The sequence below is a fragment of the chloroplast genome of Hevea brasiliensis, assembly GCF_030052815.1.
Source record: "Hevea brasiliensis chloroplast, complete genome".
Classification (NCBI taxonomy): domain Eukaryota; kingdom Viridiplantae; phylum Streptophyta; class Magnoliopsida; order Malpighiales; family Euphorbiaceae; genus Hevea; species Hevea brasiliensis.
The window spans coordinates 5,001-15,000 of NC_015308.1; the positions used below are offsets into that span (position 1 = coordinate 5,001).

Below are 10,000 nucleotides of genomic sequence, written 5' to 3' on the forward strand. Positions count from 1 at the left end.
ATAAATATAGAAATATAGAAAAATACTTTTTTATAACTATATTTTTTATAACTATAACAATAACATTTTTTTATACATTTTTTTCAATCAAAAAAAACTTTTGTATCACAACAAATCCAAGAAACCCATCACTTGAATGAAGAAAAAACCAAATCCATGGAACGGGGATAAATAGATCCACAGATAAGATCCAATTACCTCAGATCGGATTATATTTATTTGATACACTGTTGTCAATATGAATGTGAATATATTGAAAAAAAAAAATACACAATGAAGAAAAAAAATAGGTATGAATAGAGTATGAATAGAACAAGAGAGGGGGGGATAGTAGAGAAAAGGTTATAGAAAGCTATATATGTATACGAATTACCCACACCCTGTATTTCATTAAGTAAATTGCGTTTGATTAAGGCGAAGTTCCGTAAAAACCCCCGCCTTTCTTAAAATATCATGAACAGTTCCTGTAGGTTGAGCGCCTTTTTCAAGGAAATATAGAATAGCAGGAACATTTAAATAGGTTTGATTTTTTATCGGATCATAAAACCCCACTTTCCGAAGATCTCTTCCTTCTCTTCGGGATCGAACATCAATTGCAACGATTCGATAAACGACTCATTGGGATAGAAGTAGAAAAAAAAAGACCCCTCCCGTAGAAACGTATAAGAAGTTTTCTCCTCGTACGGCTCGAGAAAAATGATTCGAAGTTCTATATATGTATAGAATTATAGTGTCAAATAGATCCATAAAATCATCAAATCAATTAAACTATGATTTAAGTCCCTTTTCTTCTTATTTTGTTTACCAAAAAGAAAAAATCATCTGTACCCTCCTAACTCAAGTTGGATAACTTTCAAATAGCTCAAAGGGAACCCTTTAGGCATTTCATTTATTGAGTGATCTCTAATCCCCTTTATTTTGTTTCTTTCTTTTATAATCTATTTTTGATTCTTCATTCTAATCTAATTGTTGAGACAATTGAAAACGGTATTTACTTGTTCCAGGATCCTTTATGTTTGCCTTGAATCGTTGGGTTTAGACATTACTTCGGTGATCTTTAATCGTTTCAAAATGGCAGCAACATACCACTTTTTGTGATTTTTTTTCTATCAAAGAATCGGACTAACGATTGATTCCTGCGTGATACACTTTATTTTTTAATCAAAAGAATTTTGGTAATTCCAACAAACTTTTTCTTGGATTTTAAACTTGCTCGAATTGGATTCTTTCTATTTCGATATCGAAAATATACTTACGAAGTTGTTCCAACTTATTGATTAGTACTAACCCTAGATTCTTGCCCCTAAGAAAGAAATCAATCCTTTCTACTCGAGCTCCACCATGTACTATTTACATTACAACCCAACAAAAAATGAAGGCTCTAGTGTATAACAGAACAAACGATGTCGAGCTAAGAGCACCCTCATTCCTATATACTATTACTATATGCTATATAATATTACTATATAATATTAATAGGGTGGATGTAAGAATCCACAGCCGATCGTGTCCTTCAAGTCGCACGTTGCTTTCTACCACATCGTTTCAAACGAAGTTTTACCATAACATTCCTTAGTTTTGAACTAGTATGTAATTGATTCAATTATAGAATCGTGAATAGTCATTGATTCAACCGGTACATAGTAATCTAAAAATTTAACTTCTATTGGTTAATTTCTGAAGAAGTGTCAGAAAGAATTCAATTTAACTTAACCCCATATTTTATTGTATGAATATTTTTTATTTACAATTCTAATATTAGAAATAAGACAAAGAAATAAGATCTTTTTGAATCTTCAAGTGACTCCATAGAACAGATTCGTCTATCTCACATTTCTTCGAGTCCCAAGAACTCATAAAAAATCCTTAAAAAGATTTAATTTTAAAATTGCCTATCTCGATATCATTATTTGAATAAAATTTTGTTTTACAATAAGAAACATATTTTATCATCATAAGAGAGAAAGAACCCCCATATTCAAATTCGGATTAAACCATCAACGATTTAAAACAAATAAATAGGTTAAAAAAAAAATACCAATTTTTTTTAGTACAGTAGTGGATAAAAAAGACTGATGTAAGGAAAATTTGAAGTTGTTATTCTTTGATACTGAGTGATAAAATCAGTATCGAAATACTAGAGGGTCATCTTATTTACATCTTATTTATTAGATAGACTAAAGAATTGTCGCTGGAATTAATTATGGATATTCTAAGTTAAATATTGAAATTACGTAAGGGATGATGAATTTTTTTTACATTCCAAAAATAGAAACAAAACAAAGGTGTTAATCAAAAAATGCTAAGAATACATACATATAAGCATTTCTTCATTTTTTTAGTAGTTTATTTGACTCGACTTGAGTCTTTTTCAAATTTTTTCCCAAAGTAAAGTGAATAGGATATATGAATCAACCCTGTCTCGATTTTTAGATAGATTTAGAATTCTTCATTAAAGTTAAAGCCAAAGACAAAATATCTGAAAAAAAAAAAATGAGGTTAGTTAAAAGAAAATACATATATATGTATTTTCTTTGTTTGTTAATGAGATTTTAACAGGCGTAGGCGTTGAAATTGATATCTTCCATTACTAATGAACTCCTATCTACTTCCCCAATTATATGTTATATGAGGGATGATGAATCAAATAAGGAAGGATCCCATTTTTTTATATTTTTCTATAGTTTTTTATATAGAATAGCTGGGACGGAAGGATTCGAACCTCCGAATAGCGGGACCAAAACCCGTTGCCTTACCGCTTGGCCACGCCCCATTTATATTTTCTATTCAACACTAATAAAAATTAATATTGGTATTGGTTCTTCGTCAATTCCTATCAAAAAATTTAGAAAATATATTAGCTTGTTGTTAAGATTTTTGTATATGTAGATATAGAATTAAACTGAATTTATTGATCATAATATATAATTCAATTAAGATATTGTATAAAAAATATGATTTCCTCTATTCTTTTTTGATTTGAGAATTGAAGGATTTTTGATTGGGTGAGTTTAGTTTAATAAAGAAGGGTTTTTGGTCTACCTTGCTTTATTTTCTATCAATTTTTATATCAATAATATATTAATAACTCAGTCAAAATACAATTATTTTCAAAAAAAAAATGCTTGTTATGCTTAATATTTTTAGTTTAATTTTTATCTGTTTTAATTCTGCCATTTTTTCAAGCAATTTTTTCTTTACAAAATTGCCCGAAGCCTACGCCTTTTTGAATCCAATCGTAGATGTTATGCCAGTAATCCCTGTACTCTTTTTTCTATTAGCCTTTGTTTGGCAAGCTGCTGTAAGTTTTCGATGAGATCTTTAATATTGTTCTAGAATAATTCATGATTTATTCGAAAAAAAAAAAATTATAACAATTGATAAGATCAGATAAGTCTTATAGTATAAACTCTTAATTCAAACATTGAAGTTATTGTATAAACGCGAGAATTCTGGATCATCCCACTTTTTCTCATTCTGAACTTTTTTTTCCATTCCAGATCCTATTAGAGCCCTAATTGTAGTTATGAAAAAAAACATCTAAATTTAGGTATGAAAGAAATTTTTTGGCAATGAAAGACTCGACTCTTATTACATACAAATGAATTTAACAAAAGAAAAAGTCTTTTCTATTTCTAGAAACCACTGCATTTCTTGGTGTTAAAATAGAATATGTGGTATAAAAATAGAGAATCTATTTTTTTTTTTTCTAAACCAAAAAAAGATCTTGGAGATTTTATAATGCTTACTCTCAAACTCTTTGTTTACACAGTAGTGATATTCTTTGTTTCTCTCTTCATCTTTGGATTTTTATCTAATGATCCAGGACGTAATCCTGGACGTGAAGAATAAAAAAAAATAAGGTTTTTCTTGATTTTTAAATGTTCTTAGCATTTTTTTATCTATTCTACATTTTTAAATATTAAATAAAACAAAAAAAGGTTCGCTAAATTTTTAAAGAAAAAGATAAAAAAAATTCCAAAGTCATCACCGAAACCGGAAAGAGAGGGATTCGAACCCTCGGTACGAATAACTCGTACAACGGATTAGCAATCCGACGCTTTAGTCCACTCAGCCATCTCTCCCGATTGAAAAAGGATAATTAATTACTATGTTACATTACACAACAAGTAAGGCTTGAAAAAATAAAGGCTTTTTTCTCTCTTTATTACTTTCATAATTCTCTATTTTCCTATTTATCTTTTATTATTTTATATTTGTTATATTTATCTATATATTTATCTATTATTATATATTATATCTATATTATCTATATTATTATATATTATTATATAATTTATATAATTTAGTGTATAATAATAACTATAAAATAATAAAAGATAAATAGGAAAACTTTCATCAGCAATTCTTCCATTTTCATTTAGATATTTAGATAAAGTAAGGGCTCTAAAAAGACATCTCCAACTTTATATTCCAATCAATATATTATATCAATCAATATTATATAATATTGATTGATATAATATAAAAAAAATCAAATAATCTTTTTAAATTCAAATTTTTTAAATAAAAAAAAAGAAGTCTTATTTATTTGATTTTTTTTATTTGATTTATAAAATAAAAGATTCAAAAAAATTTAAATTAATAATAAATATTAATTAATAATAAATATAAAATATAAAAAATAAATATTAAAAAATAAATATTAAAAAATAAATATTATATATAAATTTATTATAATTATATATAAATTTATTATATATAAATTAATAAAAAATATTCTAAATAAATAAATAATAAATATAAAATAGAAATTAAATTACTAAATAATATAAATTCTAAAAAAAAAATTCTAAATAAATTAATATAATTCATTTACTATAATGGATATATTAATTTTAAATGAATTATATTAATTATAATGGATAATGACAATTAGAATGAATCTTTCATGAATATAAGAATCAAAAAATTCTATGGAATCGTGAAAGACAGAAAGATTCTTCGAATTTAGTCATAACATTTCGTTATATTGACAATTTCAAAAACTGTTCATACTATGAGCATAGTATGCTGGCGGGCGGGCAAACGCGCCCCCATCGTCTAGTGGTTCAGGACATCTCTCTTTCAAGGAGGCAGCGGGGATTCGACTTCCCCTGGGGGTAGGGTATTACGAAAGGAAGTTGATCATGGATTATTAATAAGTCTGGAATTGATTCTTCCCGGGTCGATGCCCGAGCGGTTAATGGGGACGGACTGTAAATTCGTTGGCAATATGTCTACGCTGGTTCAAATCCAGCTCGGCCCAATAATTCACTGATCCGCCATGAAATGATATAACCCCTTTGTTCTCTCGAAATGCCTGATACGGAAAAAAAGTAAAAATCTCTGATATATCTCTACCTGTTCTTTATTTGATTTGCTTTATTTTTTTTTTTTTCTCACAAATTATGATCTTGCTAATGATCTAGATTCAGATCAGGATTTGTAAGTATAAAGTCTAAGAAAAAGAATAATGGAAAGAAAAAAAGAGTCTTTTTTCATTGAAAGATTTTTTTTATTATCAATCCGACTTTGATTTGAAATAACGAAAAGATGACTAGTAATCCCTGTCCCTTTTATAACTAAAGTGAATATCCATGTGGATATCAATATATCACTCCCGTTTCTGTTACAACGCGGCAATTCCAATTTCAAATCTAAATAGTAAAGGGTTTGAATGAAATCATAAGAAAATGTATGCTGTACACTTTATTGCATTTCCCCGGGATTGTAGTTCAATTGGTCAGAGCACCGCCCTGTCAAGGCGGAAGCTGCGGGTTCGAGCCCCGTCAGTCCCGACGGATCCAAATCCAATAATCTAATAAAAAAATACATCAATTCATCTCTCCCTTTTCTGCGAAAGGGGGGCAAATAGCACAATTTCATTCCCAAGGGGATCCTTAATTATTATTATTCTTTTATTATTCTTTTATTGTTCTTATTTATATATATTTTTTTTTTTTTTGTTCCAATTTTGTGTAATCTCAATTCAAAATTTTAATTTTAAACAATCTATCTCATTCAAATTGCGCATTGAAGTTTTAATATATTCTATGCATTTCATTACCAAAGAAAGGGGGTATTAAAAAAATAAAGATCAAATAAAAATAAGGATCCCACTTCTATTAGAGAGGGAATGAATAATTTTGTTTTAAGGATTTTTGCTGAAAAAAAAACAAATCCTAAACAAATGAATTTGGTAGAATATTCGATTTTTTTATACTATATTGGGACTTGATCACATTTTTTTGTTTTCCAATAAGATTAGATCATTAAAAAAGGAGTTTAGAACTTAACGCCTCTTTACCCGTTTTGCTCCTATTGTTTGTTTGGGTTTGGTTGTAACCAATGTAAGTGTAAAGGTGGGTCTTCGTCAGATGATTGTACAAAGAAGGCGAAAATTTTATAGAAAAGAAAGAATATGATAAGAATATGATAAATAAAAATAAAGTAAAGTAAAGAAATTCTCAATTGAATCAAGAATCCATTTTTTGAATTCGGTATGAATAAACGATCTTTCTATGTTATACTATTCAATTCTCGACGATGAATCGATTTGATAGCTCAGATATTGTTATTCATGATATTGATCAGACTCGATATCATCGAGATGGAAATCATCCCATTGAATTTAGAGGCGAAAGATTTATTATCTCTATGGGATTAAATCCCGAGTTATTGCGAAGTAAAGAAAAACGAAACGATGAGATTATGGAAGTAAATATTCTTGCATTTATTGCGACTGCACTGTTCATTCTAGTTCCTACTGCTTTTTTACTTATAATATACGTAAAAACAGTTAGTCAAGGTGATTAATTTGAATGAAACTTGACTTCTTAGTTCTTATCAATATCAATGATTGAAGAAAAAAATGAAAAGGATTCCTGTTTTGCGTCTTAGATGAAAGGAACGGACTAGAATTAGCAGTATTCTATGAGATCCGATAGTATGATAGAAAGAAATCTATTTCTTTCTATCATACTATCCTTTATTTGTTATTCTAGTGTATAAAGTTGTACTGTATAAAGATATAGGATTAATATAGATATAGATTAGTCTATAATATAATCTTATATTTATATATCTAGATATTAATTATCTAATCTAGATATTAATTATCTATATGTAATGTACATAATGTCCCAATTCTATTTCTTCATTATTTGATTTGTGTTGATTCCAAAAGAGTTGAAAGGCAACTCTTACTCTTACTTTTACGATTCTAATTCCTAGATTTCTTATTATTTTCAATATGAATCCCGGCATTTACCGAAAGAATAAAATCAATCAAAAGGAATAAATCTGGACAAATATTAATAAAAGAAAATCAAGAAATCTTTTTTTTTTTTTTTAGCATTTCGAAGAAGTAATTGATTGAGCAGTTGACAGATCATCCAAGGAAAGGAGTTCTATAAAAACTTTTTTCAGATTTCACAACGAAAAGGATTAGTAAACCAGCAAACCCTGCCGATTTTTAACCTTTGAATCATGATATGAAATGAGTCAAGTCAATAAGGTATAGCATAAATCCAATTTCTAAAATAATAAAAAATACTAAATTAAGATTAAAAGCACGAAGCAAGAAAATATCTTAGTATGCATAGTATCTCATTGGAGAATCACTATGTCTATCTTATTTCTCATAGAAAATTCACTTAATTTAATCACTTTAATTTAATCACTTTTAATATTTGATATTTAATAAAAGAACTACTTTCTTTTCTCTCTTTTCTCTTTGAATTTGAACAGGAAAGAGGCAAACAAAAAAAAAAAGGGGGGGTTCGCTCTTCTTCATTGTTCATATATAACTCTGGTAAGAACCAGTTTCTCAAAATAGATAATTTAGGAAGAATTTTGTTGGAATAAATTTCCTATCATTTGTATTCCCTTTACTTTCAAAATATGAACACGAGAATCATTGAAATATTTGTTTAATTATGATTAAAAGGGTATTATTCATATATTATTCTATTCATAGAATATATTACTTCACTCGAATCCAATATAATTTTGGATTGAAGATATTTTTAATTCAATTTCTAAATTTGTAAGAATTTAGAAATTGAATTAAATAATTAAATTAAATGAAATTGAAACAATTAAATTCAAAAATCTTTGCAAAACGATCTATAAAACAATTGATACAGTTTGATTTCTCAACTCAATTAGTAGTACCCCTAGAGTCCACTTCTTCCCCATACTACGAGTGAAAGGGAAAATGTAAAGACTACCATTAAAGCAGCCCAAGCGAGACTTACTATATCCATGTGAATTATGTCCTCTATCTCTATGAATATGAAGGAATTTTTCCATTATTGTTCACTAATAATAGTAGAATCGCTGGCGCAGAGTCAAAAAAAAAAGATTCTGTTCAATATATTGATGAAACAATCCAAAAAATCCAATTAATTCTAAGAAGTGCTTATATGATTGCTAATAGAATCGAAAAACTTTTAGTACAAACAAAAACAAAATAGGCAGCAAGACCCTTGGAAGTATCAAAAAAGTGTTACTAAAATGTAAGAAAAAAATAGATATGTATAAGTAAAGGCCAATTATCTATTCAATCACTATTTGATTGATTGAATTCCTGAGTACTCAGGAATTCTCATGAGTTTGTATACAAAAGACCTTAGTAGTGGAAGGACTATTATATCAAGATTTACCGATTCCCTTTCACCACTATAAACTTTCCCCGAATCCTAGATGCAAGAATTTACAGCACTTTAGAGAACAGAATTTTCCGATGTTTAGAATCAAGGAAGTATCAAGATGTCCTTTCCTTCGCGTGCTTCTGTTGGGGGAAAGTTCGACAAGTTATATCAGCAAAAGGGAATAAAGCATTTTGCACCTTTTGTTGATCAGGCGACACCCGGATTTGAACTGGGGAAAAAGGATTTGCAGTCCCCCGCCTTACCACTCGGCCATGCCGCCAAGGCAACACAAAATAGACGAAAATATCCCCCCTCTTTTTTTTTGTACTTGCATCTTGAATTCCATTTTTATTAATCCCTTTCCTAAAAAGAAATCCTTCCGATTGGATCTATTTTTTCGATTAATTTTTTTTATAGTATCTCAAAACATACACTATCTAAATTCTAAATTCTTTCCCCTTTCTATTGTCTATTGAAATGAAAAATGAATTTTCAGCCACAAAAGCCAAAATTAAGGACAAATTGGAACCATTAACTATTGACTTGACTGTGAATTCATGAACAATTCTTGGATTTGAATCTAAAATAGTATTTCCCTAATCCTAATTATATAATAAAATTGATACATAACCGATCAGTATTGATTCTTTTCAATAAAAAAATTCTTCTCAATTTCAATTATAACAACAATTATGAGTATATGTAAACCCTAGAACATAAAATTTTACACAGATATCTAATCTGCTATCTTATCTGTCTATGATTCCTATAAGAAAATTTCTATTCAATTTTTCATTGAATAGAAATTTTGATAGAGCATGACATGCGCTGTCCAAAATAGAACTGCAGTAAAAGAAGAGACGTATAACTATAGATAGTTATAGTTATGTCTGCGTATGTTTAATAAACAAACCTTCTTATGCACTTCAATCGTATTATATGAACTCGATTAAAAAAATAGATAAAAATAGATTTCTTCTATGTTTTTTTTTGAACTAAACAATGAAATCCACGAAAAAACTAAGTACTAAAAAAAATCAACTTTATATTGTTTCTGATTATTGGTTCTTTATCTCATCGAAAGATTAAATCCCGAATCCATTTATTTTACTGGTATTCAATCGTATTGGAATATGTAATATCATAATAATGGTAGAAATTGAATCACTTTTTGTTTTGCTATTCTATACAAAATTTTATAAGTCTAAGTTAAGTGAAATTTCTCAATTCTTTTCCAGTTGTATCTGTTGCAAATTATAATTTGAGTATAAAATTCTTTTTATTCCTCCGTTCATATGTATTTCATACATTCCATATCCATCTATGGAGTTAGATAAAATTTT

The 10,000-nt window shown here is 28.1% G+C and overlaps 5 protein-coding genes and 6 non-coding genes across 11 annotated transcripts; 6 read left to right on the forward strand and 5 right to left on the reverse strand. All coding sequences in view use genetic code 11, as the record gives it.

Moving 5' to 3' along the window:
- Nucleotides 1-390: 390 nt before the first annotated feature.
- On the reverse strand, nucleotides 391-1,564 carry rps16 (ribosomal protein S16). The gene is made up of 2 exons: nucleotides 1,525-1,564; nucleotides 391-617 (listed from the first exon to the last, which is right to left on the reverse strand). The coding sequence occupies exons 1-2, from the start codon at nucleotides 1,562-1,564 to the stop codon at nucleotides 391-393; spliced, it is 267 nt and encodes an 88-aa protein (YP_004327644.1).
- A 1,137-nt stretch (nucleotides 1,565-2,701) lies between these two features.
- trnQ-UUG lies at nucleotides 2,702-2,773 on the reverse strand. Its single transcript has one exon. It is a non-coding gene; the product is annotated as a tRNA-Gln (tRNA).
- Nucleotides 2,774-3,130: 357 nt separating this feature from the next.
- Nucleotides 3,131-3,316, forward strand: psbK (photosystem II protein K). The gene has a single exon. The coding sequence runs from the start codon at nucleotides 3,131-3,133 to the stop codon at nucleotides 3,314-3,316; it is 186 nt and encodes a 61-aa protein (YP_004327645.1).
- Nucleotides 3,317-3,741: 425 nt separating this feature from the next.
- On the forward strand, nucleotides 3,742-3,852 carry psbI (photosystem II protein I). The gene has a single exon. It carries the CDS (start codon nucleotides 3,742-3,744, stop codon nucleotides 3,850-3,852), a length of 111 nt encoding a protein of 36 aa, YP_004327646.1.
- Nucleotides 3,853-3,997: 145 nt separating this feature from the next.
- On the reverse strand, nucleotides 3,998-4,085 carry trnS-GCU. The gene has a single exon. It is a non-coding gene; the product is annotated as a tRNA-Ser (tRNA).
- Nucleotides 4,086-5,053: 968 nt separating this feature from the next.
- Nucleotides 5,054-5,126, forward strand: trnE-UUC. The gene has a single exon. It is a non-coding gene; the product is annotated as a tRNA-Glu (tRNA).
- Nucleotides 5,127-5,185: 59 nt separating this feature from the next.
- On the forward strand, nucleotides 5,186-5,269 carry trnY-GUA. Its single transcript has one exon. It is a non-coding gene; the product is annotated as a tRNA-Tyr (tRNA).
- Nucleotides 5,270-5,727: 458 nt separating this feature from the next.
- trnD-GUC lies at nucleotides 5,728-5,801 on the forward strand. Its single transcript has one exon. It is a non-coding gene; the product is annotated as a tRNA-Asp (tRNA).
- A 913-nt stretch (nucleotides 5,802-6,714) lies between these two features.
- Nucleotides 6,715-6,819, forward strand: psbM (photosystem II protein M). The gene has a single exon. It carries the CDS (start codon nucleotides 6,715-6,717, stop codon nucleotides 6,817-6,819), a length of 105 nt encoding a protein of 34 aa, YP_004327647.1.
- A 1,361-nt stretch (nucleotides 6,820-8,180) lies between these two features.
- petN (cytochrome b6/f complex subunit VIII) lies at nucleotides 8,181-8,270 on the reverse strand. Its single transcript has one exon. It carries the CDS (start codon nucleotides 8,268-8,270, stop codon nucleotides 8,181-8,183), a length of 90 nt encoding a protein of 29 aa, YP_004327648.1.
- A 586-nt stretch (nucleotides 8,271-8,856) lies between these two features.
- On the reverse strand, nucleotides 8,857-8,937 carry trnC-GCA. Its single transcript has one exon. It is a non-coding gene; the product is annotated as a tRNA-Cys (tRNA).
- Nucleotides 8,938-10,000: the final 1,063 nt, after the last annotated feature.